Source organism: Onychostruthus taczanowskii, unplaced genomic scaffold (assembly GCF_017590055.1).
Source record: "Onychostruthus taczanowskii isolate IOZ18803 unplaced genomic scaffold, ASM1759005v1 scaffold1, whole genome shotgun sequence".
NCBI classification, from domain to species: domain Eukaryota; kingdom Metazoa; phylum Chordata; class Aves; order Passeriformes; family Passeridae; genus Onychostruthus; species Onychostruthus taczanowskii.
In genome coordinates, this window is record NW_024496525.1 from 28,926,531 (window position 1) to 28,941,595 (window position 15,065).

Genomic DNA, 15,065 nt, shown 5'->3' on the forward strand with positions numbered 1-15,065 from the left:
CAGCCGTGCCCCTGCAGCAGCGCTGTGCTTAGCAAAGCCCTTCCAGCAGCAATGTCAGCAGGGCTGAGACCCCACCGTGGGTAGCACAGCTCCCTGCTCTTCCTGAGAGGTTTGGATGAGGCTGCTCCATCCATGGCTGAGCGAGAGGCAAGTCAGCAGTAGCAAAAGTTCAGGTTCAGCTGAGAGCTTTCAGGTGGATCAGGCTCTTTTCACAGCCAGATTGCCGTGTCAGGTTGTGGGGAAAATTATGACCTCCCCATGGGATTTAAAATCTTAACACCCAGATTTTCCACAATATTTAAGCATTTAGATCAGGCACAGATCAGATGGGCTGTGTAAACAAAGTCCCACTGCATGTCTTACTCTTGTAGGTGACAGTATTTGGGCTCTAAGGCAACTGTGCATTTGTGCCATGGTAGGTGCCCTGCACCCAAGTTTCCCTGAATATGCCCTCTTTCCTCAGGCAAATCAGTTCAGCTCCAAGCCTTTTGTATCTCAAAAGCTCTTGGCACTGTCAGGACTGGCCTTGAACATGTCCAGGGATGGGACATCCACAACATTCCTGGGCAGATAATTCTTCCTGGAAATCTCCAAGGGAGGGGAGGACATCACAGCAGCTGCTTAAGTATTTCAAGATGCAGCAGGAAAATGCAACTGTCTTCCACAGGAGACTAAAGGGCCCAGGAAAATCTTCTTTAGGAAATACTCCAGCGACTTCCATTCGTTGCATTTACTACCCCACTCACGGTACTTGTCATGAATTCATGCAGACAGCTGTCTGTCAGGGAATAGAATGAAGCAGAGAGGTTTAAAAATGGTTCTCTCTGAATGTTGAGGGATAAATATCCTTCAGGTTCCTTGGAAAGCCTAAGTGAGAGCAGTTATTGGCAAATATTTAGCCCATTTCTCCCATTAGTGTAATAGCTGCTGAAATAATATGTGCTTTACCTCTCCCCCTTTATTGTTTACTTCAGTTTTTGACTTTTGCCTTTTTTGCCCTGACAGACACCAGGCTTATTCATAATGTCCAAAACTTTTTCTGTCAGCCTTAAATTTTCCAGGCCTTTTTTTGGCCTTGTTCCAGGAGCAAACATGGCTCTTCTCTTTTCATGCTGAGAAATGGAGGAAGCTAAAAGAAATACTCTGTTTTAATTAAAAAAAAAAAAGTCTTATAATTTAGCAAAACCCAGCATTATAACTAAAGTATCCAGGGATCAAAGGTAATTTTTTGATTGAAGTATCCACATCAAAAGAAGATGTTTGTTTGTCAGTATTGTTGTAAGAATTAGGTTTGATTTGTTCAACTTTTGACCTGCTTTAGTGTTTCACCGACGAGCTCTCCCAAGGCCAAATCCTAGTAAGGGCTCTGGCAGATGAGCTCTTGCCAACTTTGCTGTAATTATTTAAGATATATTTGTCCTTCCCCCTCAGTCTTCTGTGCCCCTCTCCCAGAAGACGCTGAGCACCTGCAGCAGGCACGGCCACGGACAATGTAGTGGGGGGTACTGAGGCAAAGGCTTCTTAAATTCCTCTGGAGGACGAGATAGAGCTGAGACACCAGTCTGGGATTTGGCATGCCCTCCCTGCAGGCACTTGTCCAGCTCTGCCAGAGGGCTCTAACCTTCAGTGGAGGAGCACCAGCACACAGCTGTGAGAGGTAACTTCAAAACCAGCTGCAGCTGTTTGCTCCGAATACAAGGAGGGATGGTGAGCCCTTAATCCTGCAAACACTTATGCATGTGTTTATAACTGTGAGCAGTTCCAGGAACTGCAGTGGGGATTGAAGTTAAATTGGCACGTAAATGCTTGCAGAGCTGGGAGCCTGCATTTCCACAGGGTCGAGCTAAGAAAGCTTTGATTTCTCACACATTGGAGCAATATGTCTCTGCAGGCAGATGACACTGCAAGAGAAGTCCCCCAGTCTGCTTTAGGCCTTCTTCCTTTCCCAGATGCATACTGAGATCAAGACCAGACACCTCCCTGACTGCCAGAACAGCTAGTGGCCACTCCCTGGGTCTGTGGGCGGCAGCAGGATGGAGAGGTTAGGCACGATGCCCTGCACTTCTCCTTGTACAGCCTCTTTGGCAGGGAGCACAGCCTGAGGCTGTGCTCCTCAGAGCCGCTCTCCAGGTGAATATTTCCATGTGTGCTGCATGAGCAGATCGAGAAGCAGGCACTGACAAGGGCTGCCCTGACAGAACTGTGCCAACAGATCCTCATGCTGGCCAGACACTCCTGGCTCTGCTTGCCCAGCCCTGTGGAGGCAACCCGAGGAATGGTTTTGGGAACATGTCACAATCTACTTTTGCAGCTATTTTTGCTTCTTAGTCAGAGGCCTGACATCCTGAATTGAATCCATGGCTAGCTGTGCTGCTGAGTAACCAGCAGAGTATAAAAAGGCTTCTCTTCAGACAGAGCTCAGGCAGAGCCAGCAGTGCCAGCCTTTGGGTGCTTAGACTGAAGCATCTGGGTAAAAACAGCCCACACTTTTCAGAGGTGCCGGGCACCCTGAGCTCCTAGTATACTGCATGTAATTTATGGGGTTTTTTGTCTTCAAGGCATTTTGAAGAAAGATATTCCCGATGGCCCATTTCCCCCAGGAGCTGTCTCTGGCCATATGGTCTGGAAGTGCTTCCCAGACACCGCCCCCCATGGAGCCCCCTTGCCTCCTCCCAGCTCTCCCTCCGGCTTTGGGTCCGAAATCCCGACATTTGTGAAGAGCTCAGACACTGAAGGTCTGAGTCAGGCAAAGCCCAGACTGCTCCTGCCTGTTCCCAGGACAAAAAGTGGCAGCAAATCAGCACCCCCGGGGCTGAGGCTCCCACCCGGTCCCGCACAAGTCTCTGCCAAGCCCAGCCTGGCTCTAATGCTGCCAGAGCCTTTGCTTGCACTTCATTAAGGTGCCTAATGAGCACACCAGTGTGCAGGGGTACTCTCCACTGACTGCGACTCTGGGAACCTCATATCCAACAAATCCCACATAAACATTTTCAAAGATTAAAAAAAAAGTAAGTGGTAGGAGCAGCCACTAAACTGGCATTAAAGTGGCATGTTTTAAGCAAGAAAAGTCATGAAGTTACAGAGAAATCTGCACTCACGTTATTATTATAAACTACGAAACAGCCTTTAATAACAGTGTCACAAAACAATTTCTCAGATATTACAATATAAACAAAGACTTTCTTTTTTTTTTTTTTTTCCTTCCTCCTTAAAGTAAACAAAGACCCTTTTTTTTTTTTTTTTTTTCCTTCCTCCTTAAAGAGATACACCCTGGCTTCTGCCCCCTTTTCCAGCAGCGCTTGCCCTCGGAGCCTGCAGAAGGAGAAGGTTCAGAGCACGATGTCAGAGCCTCTCCCCCGGCCCATCAGCTGCCCCGCAGCCCCCGGGAAGCAGGAGAGCCCTGCGGGGTGGCTGCCACCACCAAGCCCAGCGCACAGCAATTAGCTCTGCTCTCCCGCGGGAATTGCGGCTTAGCTCTTAAAAGCCGTTTCATAAATATTCGATGGCCTTTCCGACAGGGTAATGTGCCTCTGTGACATTAAAGAGGAAACTCTGCGAAGGGGAGGGATGACAACAAATTTATCCACCAATAGCACACTCTTTTGGCACAAAAGCACATTCTTATCTTTACATCCCATAATGAGAAGGCAGGGACGGGACTGTTGCTACAGCTCTCTGGGTGGGTAGATGTGCAGTGCAAGAGAAGGGTGGCTGTGAACTGTTAGATATTTTCTCCCCCTTGCCTTTGCCAAGAGAAGGACCCGCGCTTGCGGTCCTGCAGCGCTTTTCCCAAGCCCCCGGTGAGGAGGACTGCCCGCACGATGTCAGACTGCGAGGGACTGCCTGTGGGTAAGCGCCAGATTTATATTTACCCCGGTGTCTTGCTGCTCACATTCTCAGATTGCAAAGTCACACGCGAAGCCGCTTGCTTTCGAAGGGAGCCGGAGCCGCAGCAGGGAGAGGAGAAACTCCTGAGAGCCCTGCAGATCCCGGTGCGCTGCCTCAGAGCCTGCTGGAGGCTGCTGAGGCTGGCAGTGCCTGGATTTTCTCTGAAGGCACAGGGGCTGGGCAGGAGGAAGGGTTCTGGATTTCAGGCTGATGGACTGATGGTCGGTGTCCGCAGGGATGATGGTGTCGATGACTTGAGCTCACTAAGGAGAGTTTGTGGGAATGGGTGCTGCAGGACCAGGCGCTGTGTGTGTCCTGTTTGTTCCTTGATAAACCTTCCTGGATGGTAACGGACAGCCAGGGCAGATAAATGTAATGCAGAGGGTTTATTTGCTGAAAGGAAATAGAAATGTACATTATTTTAAAATAAGTGCATTGCACCCTTTGCCTGTGTCTGGGAAGGAATCCTGTACTAGAGCTTGGGGCTGTATCTGTCAAACTTCACTGGCCAGAAGAGCATGTCAGCAAGAAGAACGTTTCTCAGCTGTTTTTTTAAAAACTTCTATAGGAACTGTAAATATTATCTAGGCTGCCTGTACAAAAGGAAACTCTTGTCAAAATGACAGCCTAATTCTCTGCCAAGGCATTTTACTAATAAAGAGATGGACTACTGGAAATACCTTTTATTTTTTATTTTACCATGGCAAGCATTTCTCTTTTCACGTGAACACGTATATGCAACATGTACTCTGCAGCACTCCTGTTCCATTGGTCTGTGAAGGCTGTGCATCAAAGATGAGGTTCTGGGCTGAAAAGTGTGGCTGGAGAAGGGGAAGGCTGCTGCACTGTTTTTCTTTTTTCCTCCTCTCTCTGCTTCCATTTTACAGAGCAAATCCCAAGTCCAAAACAGCTCAGTCATAACTAGAGTGGAAAAATATTAATTATGTATATGGTGCAGAGTGAGCTGCGCCATGCACAATTCCATGGGCTGTTGCTATCAGCTAAAGACAGGAGAGATGAAAATGAGTATTTCCTGCCTATCTGCTCAAATGGGTGAACTGTTAACCGGCAAAGTTTTGCTTCTACAGCTTTGATTTTAAGGACCTGGCCCCAGTTTGCTTATTAAGCACTCTGAGTTGGGGGTGGGATATTTCAGGGTGACAGTATCAGCTGGCATCTGATATTAATGATGAAACTGATATTGAGAGTGCATGGCATCTTGTGTGCAGAAATTACTGATATCTCAATTACCAATACTGCTGAAAGGACCTTCGAGTTTTCTTCCAGAAAAACATTCATGGATGCATTGAAAGAAGGAAACAATTTTCTATGGACAGGAATGAAAATTAAAGTGATGTTTAGATGCGGAATAGAAATATGGCTGAAGCAAGGCAAAGGTTTATTTCTCTCTGTTCCCCCAATAATTCTCCCATGCTGCTTCCAGGCCTGCTCCCAGGAATCAGGGCTCACCTTGCCCCATGCCAGATGAAACCAACCTGTCCCAAGGGACACCTGCTTCATGGACCTGGCAAAATATCCTGTACTTACAGACGTATGGATGCATATATATTAATATAAAAATAGGCACCAAACCAGCAGTGGACAGAGAAATGGTGGTACTCCATCAGAGTTATTAAGCAATCTTACTGAACCAGTTGCTGAGAGCTTGCTTTTCATGTCAAGGAATTTTGAAATAATTCTTTTTGTGGCTATTGCTCTTTGACTAGCTAGGCCAAAGTTTAAAACTTTAGCCATTTAAAACTTAACACTCTATAAAAAGAGTTGCAAAAAATCATCATCAAACCTTCTAATGCACTGCTTAGTGTTCACTAGTGCAGAAATGCCCCTTTGCTGTATCCAATGAGCACAGCAAGGCTGGAACTATACTTCCAAAATCCTTGGTTTTGAATGCAGCCAGATAACACGGCTACAAAAAGTTGGTGCAGTGACAGATATCATTAGCACTGCAATGTGGCTGCAGTCCAGAGCCCTGCTTTGGACACGAACCCCACAGCGCCGTGCATGCGCCCGTGTGTACACATGCACACGGCTATAAATAAGTTTGGCCAAAGCACAATATTAGTGTCAAGTGTATGTAATGCCTCAGTAACCTCTTTGCAGAGGGTATGCCTCACGAACAACCTGGAGAATTGCACTTTGTAGTTACAGGAAATTAATGCCAGAGTTTTTAGGCTGCTTTCAGCCTACGCAAGAATGTAGCAGGAACAGCTGTGTAATTGTTCCCTCAGAAAAGCGACTGGGGGGGAATGGCTGAATACAATCTTTGACTTAAATAGCTGGATATGAACGGCTTGATACACCAATAATTTTTGAAGAGACTTTATTCAGAAAGAGTATCCTACTTCAGTGCTGGAAATGGTTACACAATTTTTCATGATGAAAGTATTGGTTGTTTTTAAATTACTGGTTTCTGTTCAATTCCAGCATGGCTGCACCCTTTCACTGTTGTGGAATGGAAAATTAAACATGTGATGCAAACAAAGTTTTATTTTGTTGTTTGGATGTAGTACAGAAGATATAAAAAAAGGATCTTAAATTCCAGAATGCAGATTACATGTAAGCAAATGTACAGTTCAATTCTGGATTGAATTAATTTAAAAAAAAATACATTTGAAAACCTTTTGAGATTTGAAACTGAACAGAATTCTAAAATTTGCACTAATATTTCCCATTGTAATACAGGGAGAAAAAGAAAGAAAGATCAGTCACTTCAAGACAAATGTGCTCCTGTTTCTTCCTCATTAGCAATTATTGACATAAAGATGCTATCCATTAGTGCCAGCTACATAGATTTCTTGTCACTCCTACAAGCAGATAAAAGAAAAGCACATCAATTATTTAAGTGCTTCCCCTTGTGTGTATTATTTTCCTCTTGTAAGGAGTCGTAGTTCAGTCTCTGAACGGCTGAACAGCTTTTCACGCACCCAGCATTTTGATTAGGAATATATGAGTCATGATGGTTCTGGTTCTTAACACAAACCTTTTGACTTCAGAAAAATCTCTGAAGTCATGCAAGGGTTCTTCAAGTGCCTCTTTTCTTTCTTTCCCCTTTCAGCCACAGACTGACTTTGAATAGCATGGGTAGTTTCTTGTGGATAGCACCACTGTTGAAATAACACAGGGTATTGAGCCATAACAGATGAAGATTATAATGCTGAAGAAGAGCACCAGGAGTCTCATACATGCATACTTTCTCTGTTATTTACTGCAACAGGGCTAAGAAGGGAAGAAACAGAATTGATGTAGCTTGTTCTGCAGCAGGTGGCAAGCGAATCTAACTGAATTTCCCTAAAATTCCTCACAACCTTTTACTGGCCTTGTTTCAATAGAGGAGGAAGCAAGACTTTTCATCTGAAATATGTTCCTGACTCTTTAGCTAACTACTTCCTTTCGGTGCTAAAATTACATGTTTCAAACATGTCTTTAAGACAGACTGGAGCCAGTTGATAAAATTGGTGTTTTCAGAATTAGGATATCCCAGAAAAAATATGGGAATTTAGATTTCCTGAAATTCAACACATTCTGCACTGTCATGGAGAGTCCATTCATCTCAGCCAGAGAGGCTGTTAATGAGCAAGGCCTCCAGGTCCCACACTGGTCTGTCTCTAACAGCTGCTGGGAATAAAATGTGACCCACGTGCATTTCTGTAACGAAAAATCGTGATCCAGCACTTGCATGAGCACTACTCCTGTCAAATAAAATTGCCTCACTTTCACATACTCATATTAGCATAGGACTATGCTTGAAATTCACATTGCATTAGATTTGGTAAGGAATGTCTATCTTTTTGCAGCTAACTCCATGTTTCCCTTAGGGGTGGAATTCTGCATCACAGTTTGCAGGGTGAGATCCTCAGTAAGAGGCACCAGCCTGAAATCACCTTGCAGAGTGGCTGTGCAGACTGCAGTGCTCAGGGATAAGCAGAGAAGTGGGAAGGTTTTTCCAGCATATCAAGCCAGTTACCTGCTGTAGCTTAGGGATGAAATGGAATGACTGAAGCATCTCAAGAGAGGGGCTGCAGGATGGACCATGGCTCCTGACTGCACTGACCCCACCAGCACTGGCTTGCATGCTCAGAGCTCCCCAGGAGCACCCCTGACTGGGGAAGGTGAACCCAGGGTGCTGGAGTGATGAGCACCTGAACAGTATCTGTATTATTTATCAGGGTTTGTGACAGATAAACACTTCACAGAAACTCTAATCTTAGTGAATGGACCCCTTGGCAAACTCATTTCCTTCTGCATTTGGGAAGTCAGCTTAGGAGATGAATGCTAGCTATTAGAAGCAGTCACACATTTTCCAATAGTGTTCTTTCATTACAAAATACAGATGTTACTAATTCAAAATGCAGCATTTTGTTGACAATGTCAATATATTAATGCATTTCTAAAGACCATATTTTTTAAAATTGAAATTTAGTGGGAGGAAGACAGAAAGCCTTTGGATGCACAGATAAAATCAAATAAAATAAAATATCTGGGAGTATTGCCCCAGTTTGATGCAGATGGAATTGAAATACCAGAATTATCTTGCCAGATGAGAGTCCTTCTTCTCACCAACTCTGTTGCTCCTCCAGAAATTCCATGTGTCCTCAGTCTGTGCAAGCATTGCCTTGAGCAGCAGGGGCTGTGCATTCAGGGGGAAAACATTGGTGATGATGATGATGATGATGAAGCAATCATGGTTTAAAGCTTTAGAGAGGGTTTGGAACATGAAGATCAGACAACCACATAAGGGAAAATGAGTGACTCTGGTGCCCCAGAAATCCATGTTTTGCAAGAAGAACCCCAGAAGCAGATTTATGGTGATGAGCAAACCCCATGGAGACGCCAGGTTGGGAGCCTGCCAGAGGTATGCCTGGAAAGCCCTCTCTGTTCATACAGTATTTTAAGACAGCCCCATGAGTCAAAATATTCAGCCTACTGTCCATGAAGAGTCAAAATCACCTGGGTGCAGCCTTCACCTTGTGAGGGCTGAGTCTGGGTTGAGGAGCCTGCTGAGGAGAGATTCCCACCTCCACACAGGGCTTTCAAAGCCTTGGGGATGTATGGCTCTGCTGTGGTCTCTTCCCATGCACCTCCTTAGATGTTTGTTGAGGGAAAAAGGGAGAAATCCATTTGGGAGAAATCTGAGGCCTCCCAGACCACAAAGCATTTGCTTCAGTGCTGAGAAAGGGAGAGAGCTGGGAGTGAGACAGAGGGCAGGGAGCAACTCTGCATTTGCACTTGGGCAAAATGCCATGAGTGGCAGAGCTAGTTCTTTGTCACCAAAAGCAAAGATGAAAGAAGGTGGTGTCTGTTGCAGCCCAGTCTCTTAGGGGGTTCCCAACAGGGGTTCAGCCTAGCTTAAGCAAACCTAGTGTATCTGTACATAGCTGCGTAGTAGAACACCTTTGTGCCACTCATCAAGTTATTTCTGACAACTAGCTTAAAAGTTTGCAACCTCTGGAATTTAAAAAAATGGCAATCTCTGTTGCTAGCTCCGTTTTTCTCCTCCAGCAAGGGTTTCCTGCCCCTTATGCCTGGTGGTGGTTCTGTGGGAGCTGACTGTGTTCCAGGAGTGTCCTGAGCATGGGCACATGACCCTGAGATGGGTCAGTCTTCATCTCCAACCTCTGCCTTTAAAGTAGCAGGTGAGGCTTCCTTCTAGACTAACTGGACTAGAACTAGACTACTGGACTAGTCTAATTATTCAGCTGGCAAGCAAAGCCTGTGCCAGTTCACTGCTTTTCTGAAGAAGAATGTCAATATGTGTGCTATGTGCTACAGAGGATCCAAGTGGGGGTATTTGACCTAGCAGACACATTAATATTACCATTTTCACAAGAAAATGTTTGTTTGTTTGTTGGTTTTGTTTATTTGAGGAGGAGTGCAGAAGGAGGAGAGCTTTTTCAGGCAGTCAGTAGAGGTAGTAGAAGTTTGCATGAACATTTTCTGCTGGTGGTTAAGGATCTAGTTAGGAAATACAGAAGATGCTACATCTTTCCCAAACACTCCTCCCCTCTTCCTCCATCCCAGTGGGAGGATTTTCCTTATCTGCAGAAATACTTGGAAGCTGTAGTTTGTTCCAGGTCTGTGAACAAGGGCACTTGCGCTGTACTGCACATTTCTGAAGAGTCTTATTCCATGATGTTTGCAGTAACTTAAGGCATGCAAAAAAAACCAACCAATGTGGTTTTTCTTCTCCTCTCCTCCAGCCCTCATAACATCTGCAGTATTTCCAACATATTCTGTGTTAAGTCATCAGCATTTAGAAGCCATAATTGCATTTAACAATGTCTGGAGCCTTCCCTTGCTGCAGACCTGCTATACAGGGTAATTTAGAGGGTGGGGCCCCCTTGCCTTCCTTTGCCATTCAGACTGCAAACTGAATGCTCAGTGTGCCCTCCCAAAACCTGGCAAGTGCCCAGTCTCTCATCATCATATTCAGTTGCTTCTCTGTCCCTGTTATTTCTTTCCTTACAGACTGTGATCTGCTCCCTCTCCACACACTAGTGGTTTCCATAATTAAATTTGTAACATTAGGGATTACCTCACATCTCAGACCTCCTCCAAAACTCCCATACAAGATGGTCAAGATCCCCCAAATGCTTTCTTCCTTGTGGGAAGGAAACTGAGGCAGAGGATGAGCTCCTGTCAGATGCCAGGTGCTGGCATGGGCACGTTAACAGTGCCCAGGATCGGTTCCCTGAAGGAGTCCTGGGTTTCATGGAGCAGCTGAAGTCACCGTTGAGTCAGCAGGGCACACAGGGACTGGCCACAGCTTTGCAGTAACTTAAGGCTTTCTTTGCTTCTGCACACGGTCTGTCAATCACACAAATTGCCTTTGGAAGAAAAGCAAGCCCTTGCTCAGAACACTCCAAACTAGGCTCAGTAAAATGGTTGTGATCCTTGGGGAATCACAACAAATTCCGAGAAGACTTTGGGAAGTACAATGCTGTCTCCATCACAAAAACCAGAGCATTTCAGAGGGGTGCCAATGGCTGATTTATCTCAGGCAGTTTTTCCACTCTTCCCGGATGGGAACCCCCCAGCCCCACATCATTGCTCTCAGCACTGTTTGTTAGGCTCTTTCCACCACTTCAGTGCTCCTTGGGAGAACACAGGCTCATCCCCATGAAGTATTATGAATGCATGAAATGAAGTTTGGAGAGATGTTTGAAAGGTTTAGGTCCAAAATCCCCTCAAAATCCATTGACAGTACCTGCAAACTTGGCATTTCCTGTGATTCTCACCTATCTTGCAGATAAATATACACTTGCACAATTTCCTTTGTAATATGTTCTTTGTGGAGCTGCAGGATGTGCTCTGGCTTTGCAATCACACAGTGCACCCAGAGCACTTCCCAGTGACTAACATAGTTACTCTGAAAATTATAAAATCCTTACTGCTGAACCACAAGGTGAAAACTTGCAGTCAGACAACTTGCCTGAAGAGGTCTGCAGAGGAAAGAAAGAGAGAGAGAGAGAGTGGGAAAGAAAGAAAGAAAGAAAGAAAGAAAGAAAGAAAGAAAGAAAGAAAGAAAGAAAGAAAGAAAGAAAGAAAGAAAGAAAGAAAAAGAAAAGCACACACACATAAAAAGAGCTGTGTGTAAAACAGTGCTCACAGCTAGCTGAGCATCTCAGGTTGCACTTGATCATGTGATTATTAAGGATCTGACTTCAGGTTAAACTAAAATTTGCACATCTCCCACTCATGCTTTGGGACCATGACCCAGATTCTTTGAAATCAAGCCTTTCCATTCAGTCCAAAGAATAAGGATCACAACTCTCAGAAATCTCAGGAATATCTTCATCCCCCTGGCCCATCAGTACAAATTGTGGCTGGGTCTGTTGGGTTGTACTCCTTAGACCAGCAGCCTGAGCCCTGTGCTGTGTGGTTGGTGAGATTTGCTGGGTGAGACAAGCACTCGTGGTGCATGGGAAGCACCAGGCATTAGTCATACTTTGTCCCAGCACAATTGCTCAGAGAAATGTATTTATATTTGCACTAATTAAAACTTAGTGAATGTTTCATATTTTCCCTACTGAAACATTGCTAGATATGACTCAGCAATGTCACACAAAGAGCCATAGGGGTGCAGAATTATTCACTTTATACGTGAGAGACTGAGGCAAATCAAGATTAAGCCAAAAACATCTCCCTGTGCTGTGGGTGTGTAACTGGAGATGCCAAGGAGCTCTTCTTTCAGAGCACCCAGCACACCACTGTATTTCACATACTCAAATTCCATTGGCAGCTGTGAGCACTGGGCATGGCCATAAATCAGACCTGTGCTCTCCGGTCCAGTATGGGGACATGAGGAACATGCCATTAGGGACCATTTGGGAAAACCTGGGTTCCCACAGTTGCTCCAAGGACCAACTCTTCTCCTTTCAAGAGCTGCCCTATGGCTGAAGCACAGATGCAATGCAGTTCCCAGCAGAACTTTTCAAGCTAACTTAACCAGAAATTGTCCTTGATCTTCCTGGAATGCTATACTTTACCATGTTCAATATCTTCTAGAGGTGAAGCTGGGATGTTATGATAAACAGCATATTGGAAACATATGTCATGAAATGCAAAATACTCAGACACCTCATAACTAGTTCTCTAGCAATGAGTATAGTTGTTATAATTATAACTTGATATTTCAGCAATTGCTTGGAGATGCTCTGCAATGTCAATAGCCTCACACACAAACACTTCTCATACAGGAAACCTGTCTTTGGGACACTAAATCTGTCATTTTCTACAGCTCTTTATCTCAAATCAGAGGTTCCCAGGTTCATCCTGTTGCTGTGATAGTCAGCTGGCCTTCTGACACCCATATGACTTAGGCATGATATTGCAATCTCTTTGTGCTGGAGGCATATAGACCACATGTGGAAAGGATTTTGAGAAGGAAACTGTTATTTCCTGCATCTACCATAAATTCCAAATGGTATATTCAGGCATAACTGTTCAAAACCAGACAGTACATTGATGCAATGGAAACAATTTATCTGGGAAACCTCATCTAAACTGTTTGATTATTCTTAGTGCTGCCAGCTCTTTGATGTTTATCATGAGCCTCTTAAGACTTGTTTTGATTTTTTTTTTTTTCCTAAAGCCAGGTTTCTTGGGTCATGATTTTTTGGTGGCTGTCAAAATGTCTATGCACTGTCTGTTTTCACCCAGTCAGCAACACATGGGGCTTGTTATGCCACTGGAGACTGGGGATTTTTTTGCAAAGATGTTTTGGTCAGGTGTTTAAACATCCAAGGCTTAGGGAAAAGCATCATGTGGGAAAGTGTGAGAGAATATGCAATGTCTGGAACAGATATGGTAGACTGAGGCATACAGTGCTCACAAATGTAGGATGGAGAATAATATTTCTCTAACAAAAGCTGCCTTTTTAAACACCAACCACATTTCTGCATGTTTTAATTTTGAGTCATTTAATGAAAAAAAATTGAAAACTCCAGGGAAACATTCAATCTGCTCACAGTTTTTCACAGGAGGAGTGTTTGTCTTCTCAGCAAACTTCTCTCCTGCAATTATTTGGTTTCTCCTGGTACACAGAGGAGCTGGAGAGTCTTTTAGCTGTCCTTTACTATTCCATGCCTACTCTGATGTCCAATAAAGTGGGAGGAGTAAGAAGACATTTTCAATATTCTTCCACTACACTGGAAGGAGAAAACCACTAAAAATTGACCAGATGGCACATTTTTATTGAGGCATGGTGAGTCTCACTCCCTACTGTAGGAATTTCCGTGCTCAGGCCAATCAAAACATAACCAACACCAGCAAGGATGCAGCACCATTTTTTGCTTTGGGGATGCAGAGAGACCATCAGACCCTGAGCAGGAGCATGTCCCTGCTGCATTCTGCCATTGGGATTTCAGCAGGACAAAGCCAGTTGCTGAAGTGGCACATGTGCTCCTGTGCCACGTCCCTCATTCCCAAGGTCAGGTGTCCCTGCAGAGGAGGGGAGGCAGAGGAGCACCCAAAAAAGCATGAGAAAACTCACTCTGGCTATGAGACACAGGCAGCCAGGAGCTGAGCATCTCCGTTTTGTCCAAGGAGATGATACAGGATTAGAAAATTTTTGTTTCTACTAAACTGATTTTATTTTCTCTCACAGAAATGTACCTCAGAGTTGAGCATGTGCATTTGCTTCCTTTTCCTCATGAAGTTCAGCAGCTGGGTTGTCCTAGATAATGGTGCCAAATCTTTAAAGATTTCCTTGTTCTGAGATGATTGCTCAATTGACAATCTGCCTTGTTAATCAAGCTGCCTTGAGGGACAGTGGAGAATTGGAGGAACTGGATGTTTTAATGAGTCCCACACAGAGTGAGAGAAGGCTGTAGCCAAGTCCATCCCAGCACAGCCCCAAGCCCACCCAGACATCTGCTCTGTGCCACCTGGAGTGCCTGGCTTCTCAGAGCAATCCCCAGTGGAGCTGTTTGTAGTGAAGGGCCAGCACAGGGAGATCAGATTCATTTTCCACTGCTTGACACAGTGCCTTGCCACAGGCCACCCTGCTCACAAGTCAGTCCTGGAGAATGCCAAGGAGTGAAGGCAGCTGGGCAGGCACCCTCCAACACAGCTCCTGCAGGCTTGGCCTTGTTCTCCTGTGCAAAGTCACTTGTTACCTGCAATGAGTCCCAGACCTGTCCTCTCAACAGTTCATAGCATCTCATGAGCCCATATGCTCGAATTTCTGTGTTGATCCAATATCAAACACCTATAAAAGGTGCAAAAAATCAGCAGGAGTGCTAATTACTCACTGAGCTCAGATTATGTCAGAGACAGTCCTAGGCTCCTGCCCAGAGAGGGAGGTTAACTTTAGTTGAGTAAGAGGTTATTAGATCCCTGTTTCTCCTTTATTTCCCAAAACCACTTACCAGAACTGAGTTATCTTCCTTGTCTAAATTCTTGGCTACTGATGAACTTTGGCTGCCTTGTCTGTGCTTTCAAGGCCTTATGCTAAATTTAGACAAGGAGGAGATTCTTCTCCTCTGGACTTTCATTTTGTGGGTTACTCACTGAATCCTGCAGGCATAATGTGGGTTAAAATCCCATTTGCTGCGCAGTCAAGTGGGTTAGGGCTGGAAAATTGATTTCTTCTTGCTGCCTACTAGACCTCCACATGCTCTTCATGTGAAGGGCACGTGCCTTGTGCCCTGAGGGAT

At 44.9% G+C, this 15,065-nt stretch overlaps 1 protein-coding gene across 1 annotated transcript in view; it reads left to right on the plus strand.

Annotated features, from left to right (window-relative positions):
- The first annotated feature begins 3,636 nt into the window (after nucleotides 1-3,636).
- The window catches only part of EML1 (EMAP like 1), a 120,246-nt gene continuing 108,817 nt past the window's right edge, over nucleotides 3,637-15,065 (plus strand). Inside the window, exon 1 of the mRNA XM_041397675.1 lies at nucleotides 3,637-3,849. Coding sequence (XP_041253609.1) covers nucleotides 3,822-3,849 — 28 coding nt within the window. The 5' untranslated portion in view covers nucleotides 3,637-3,821. The remainder of the gene's footprint in view (nucleotides 3,850-15,065) is intronic.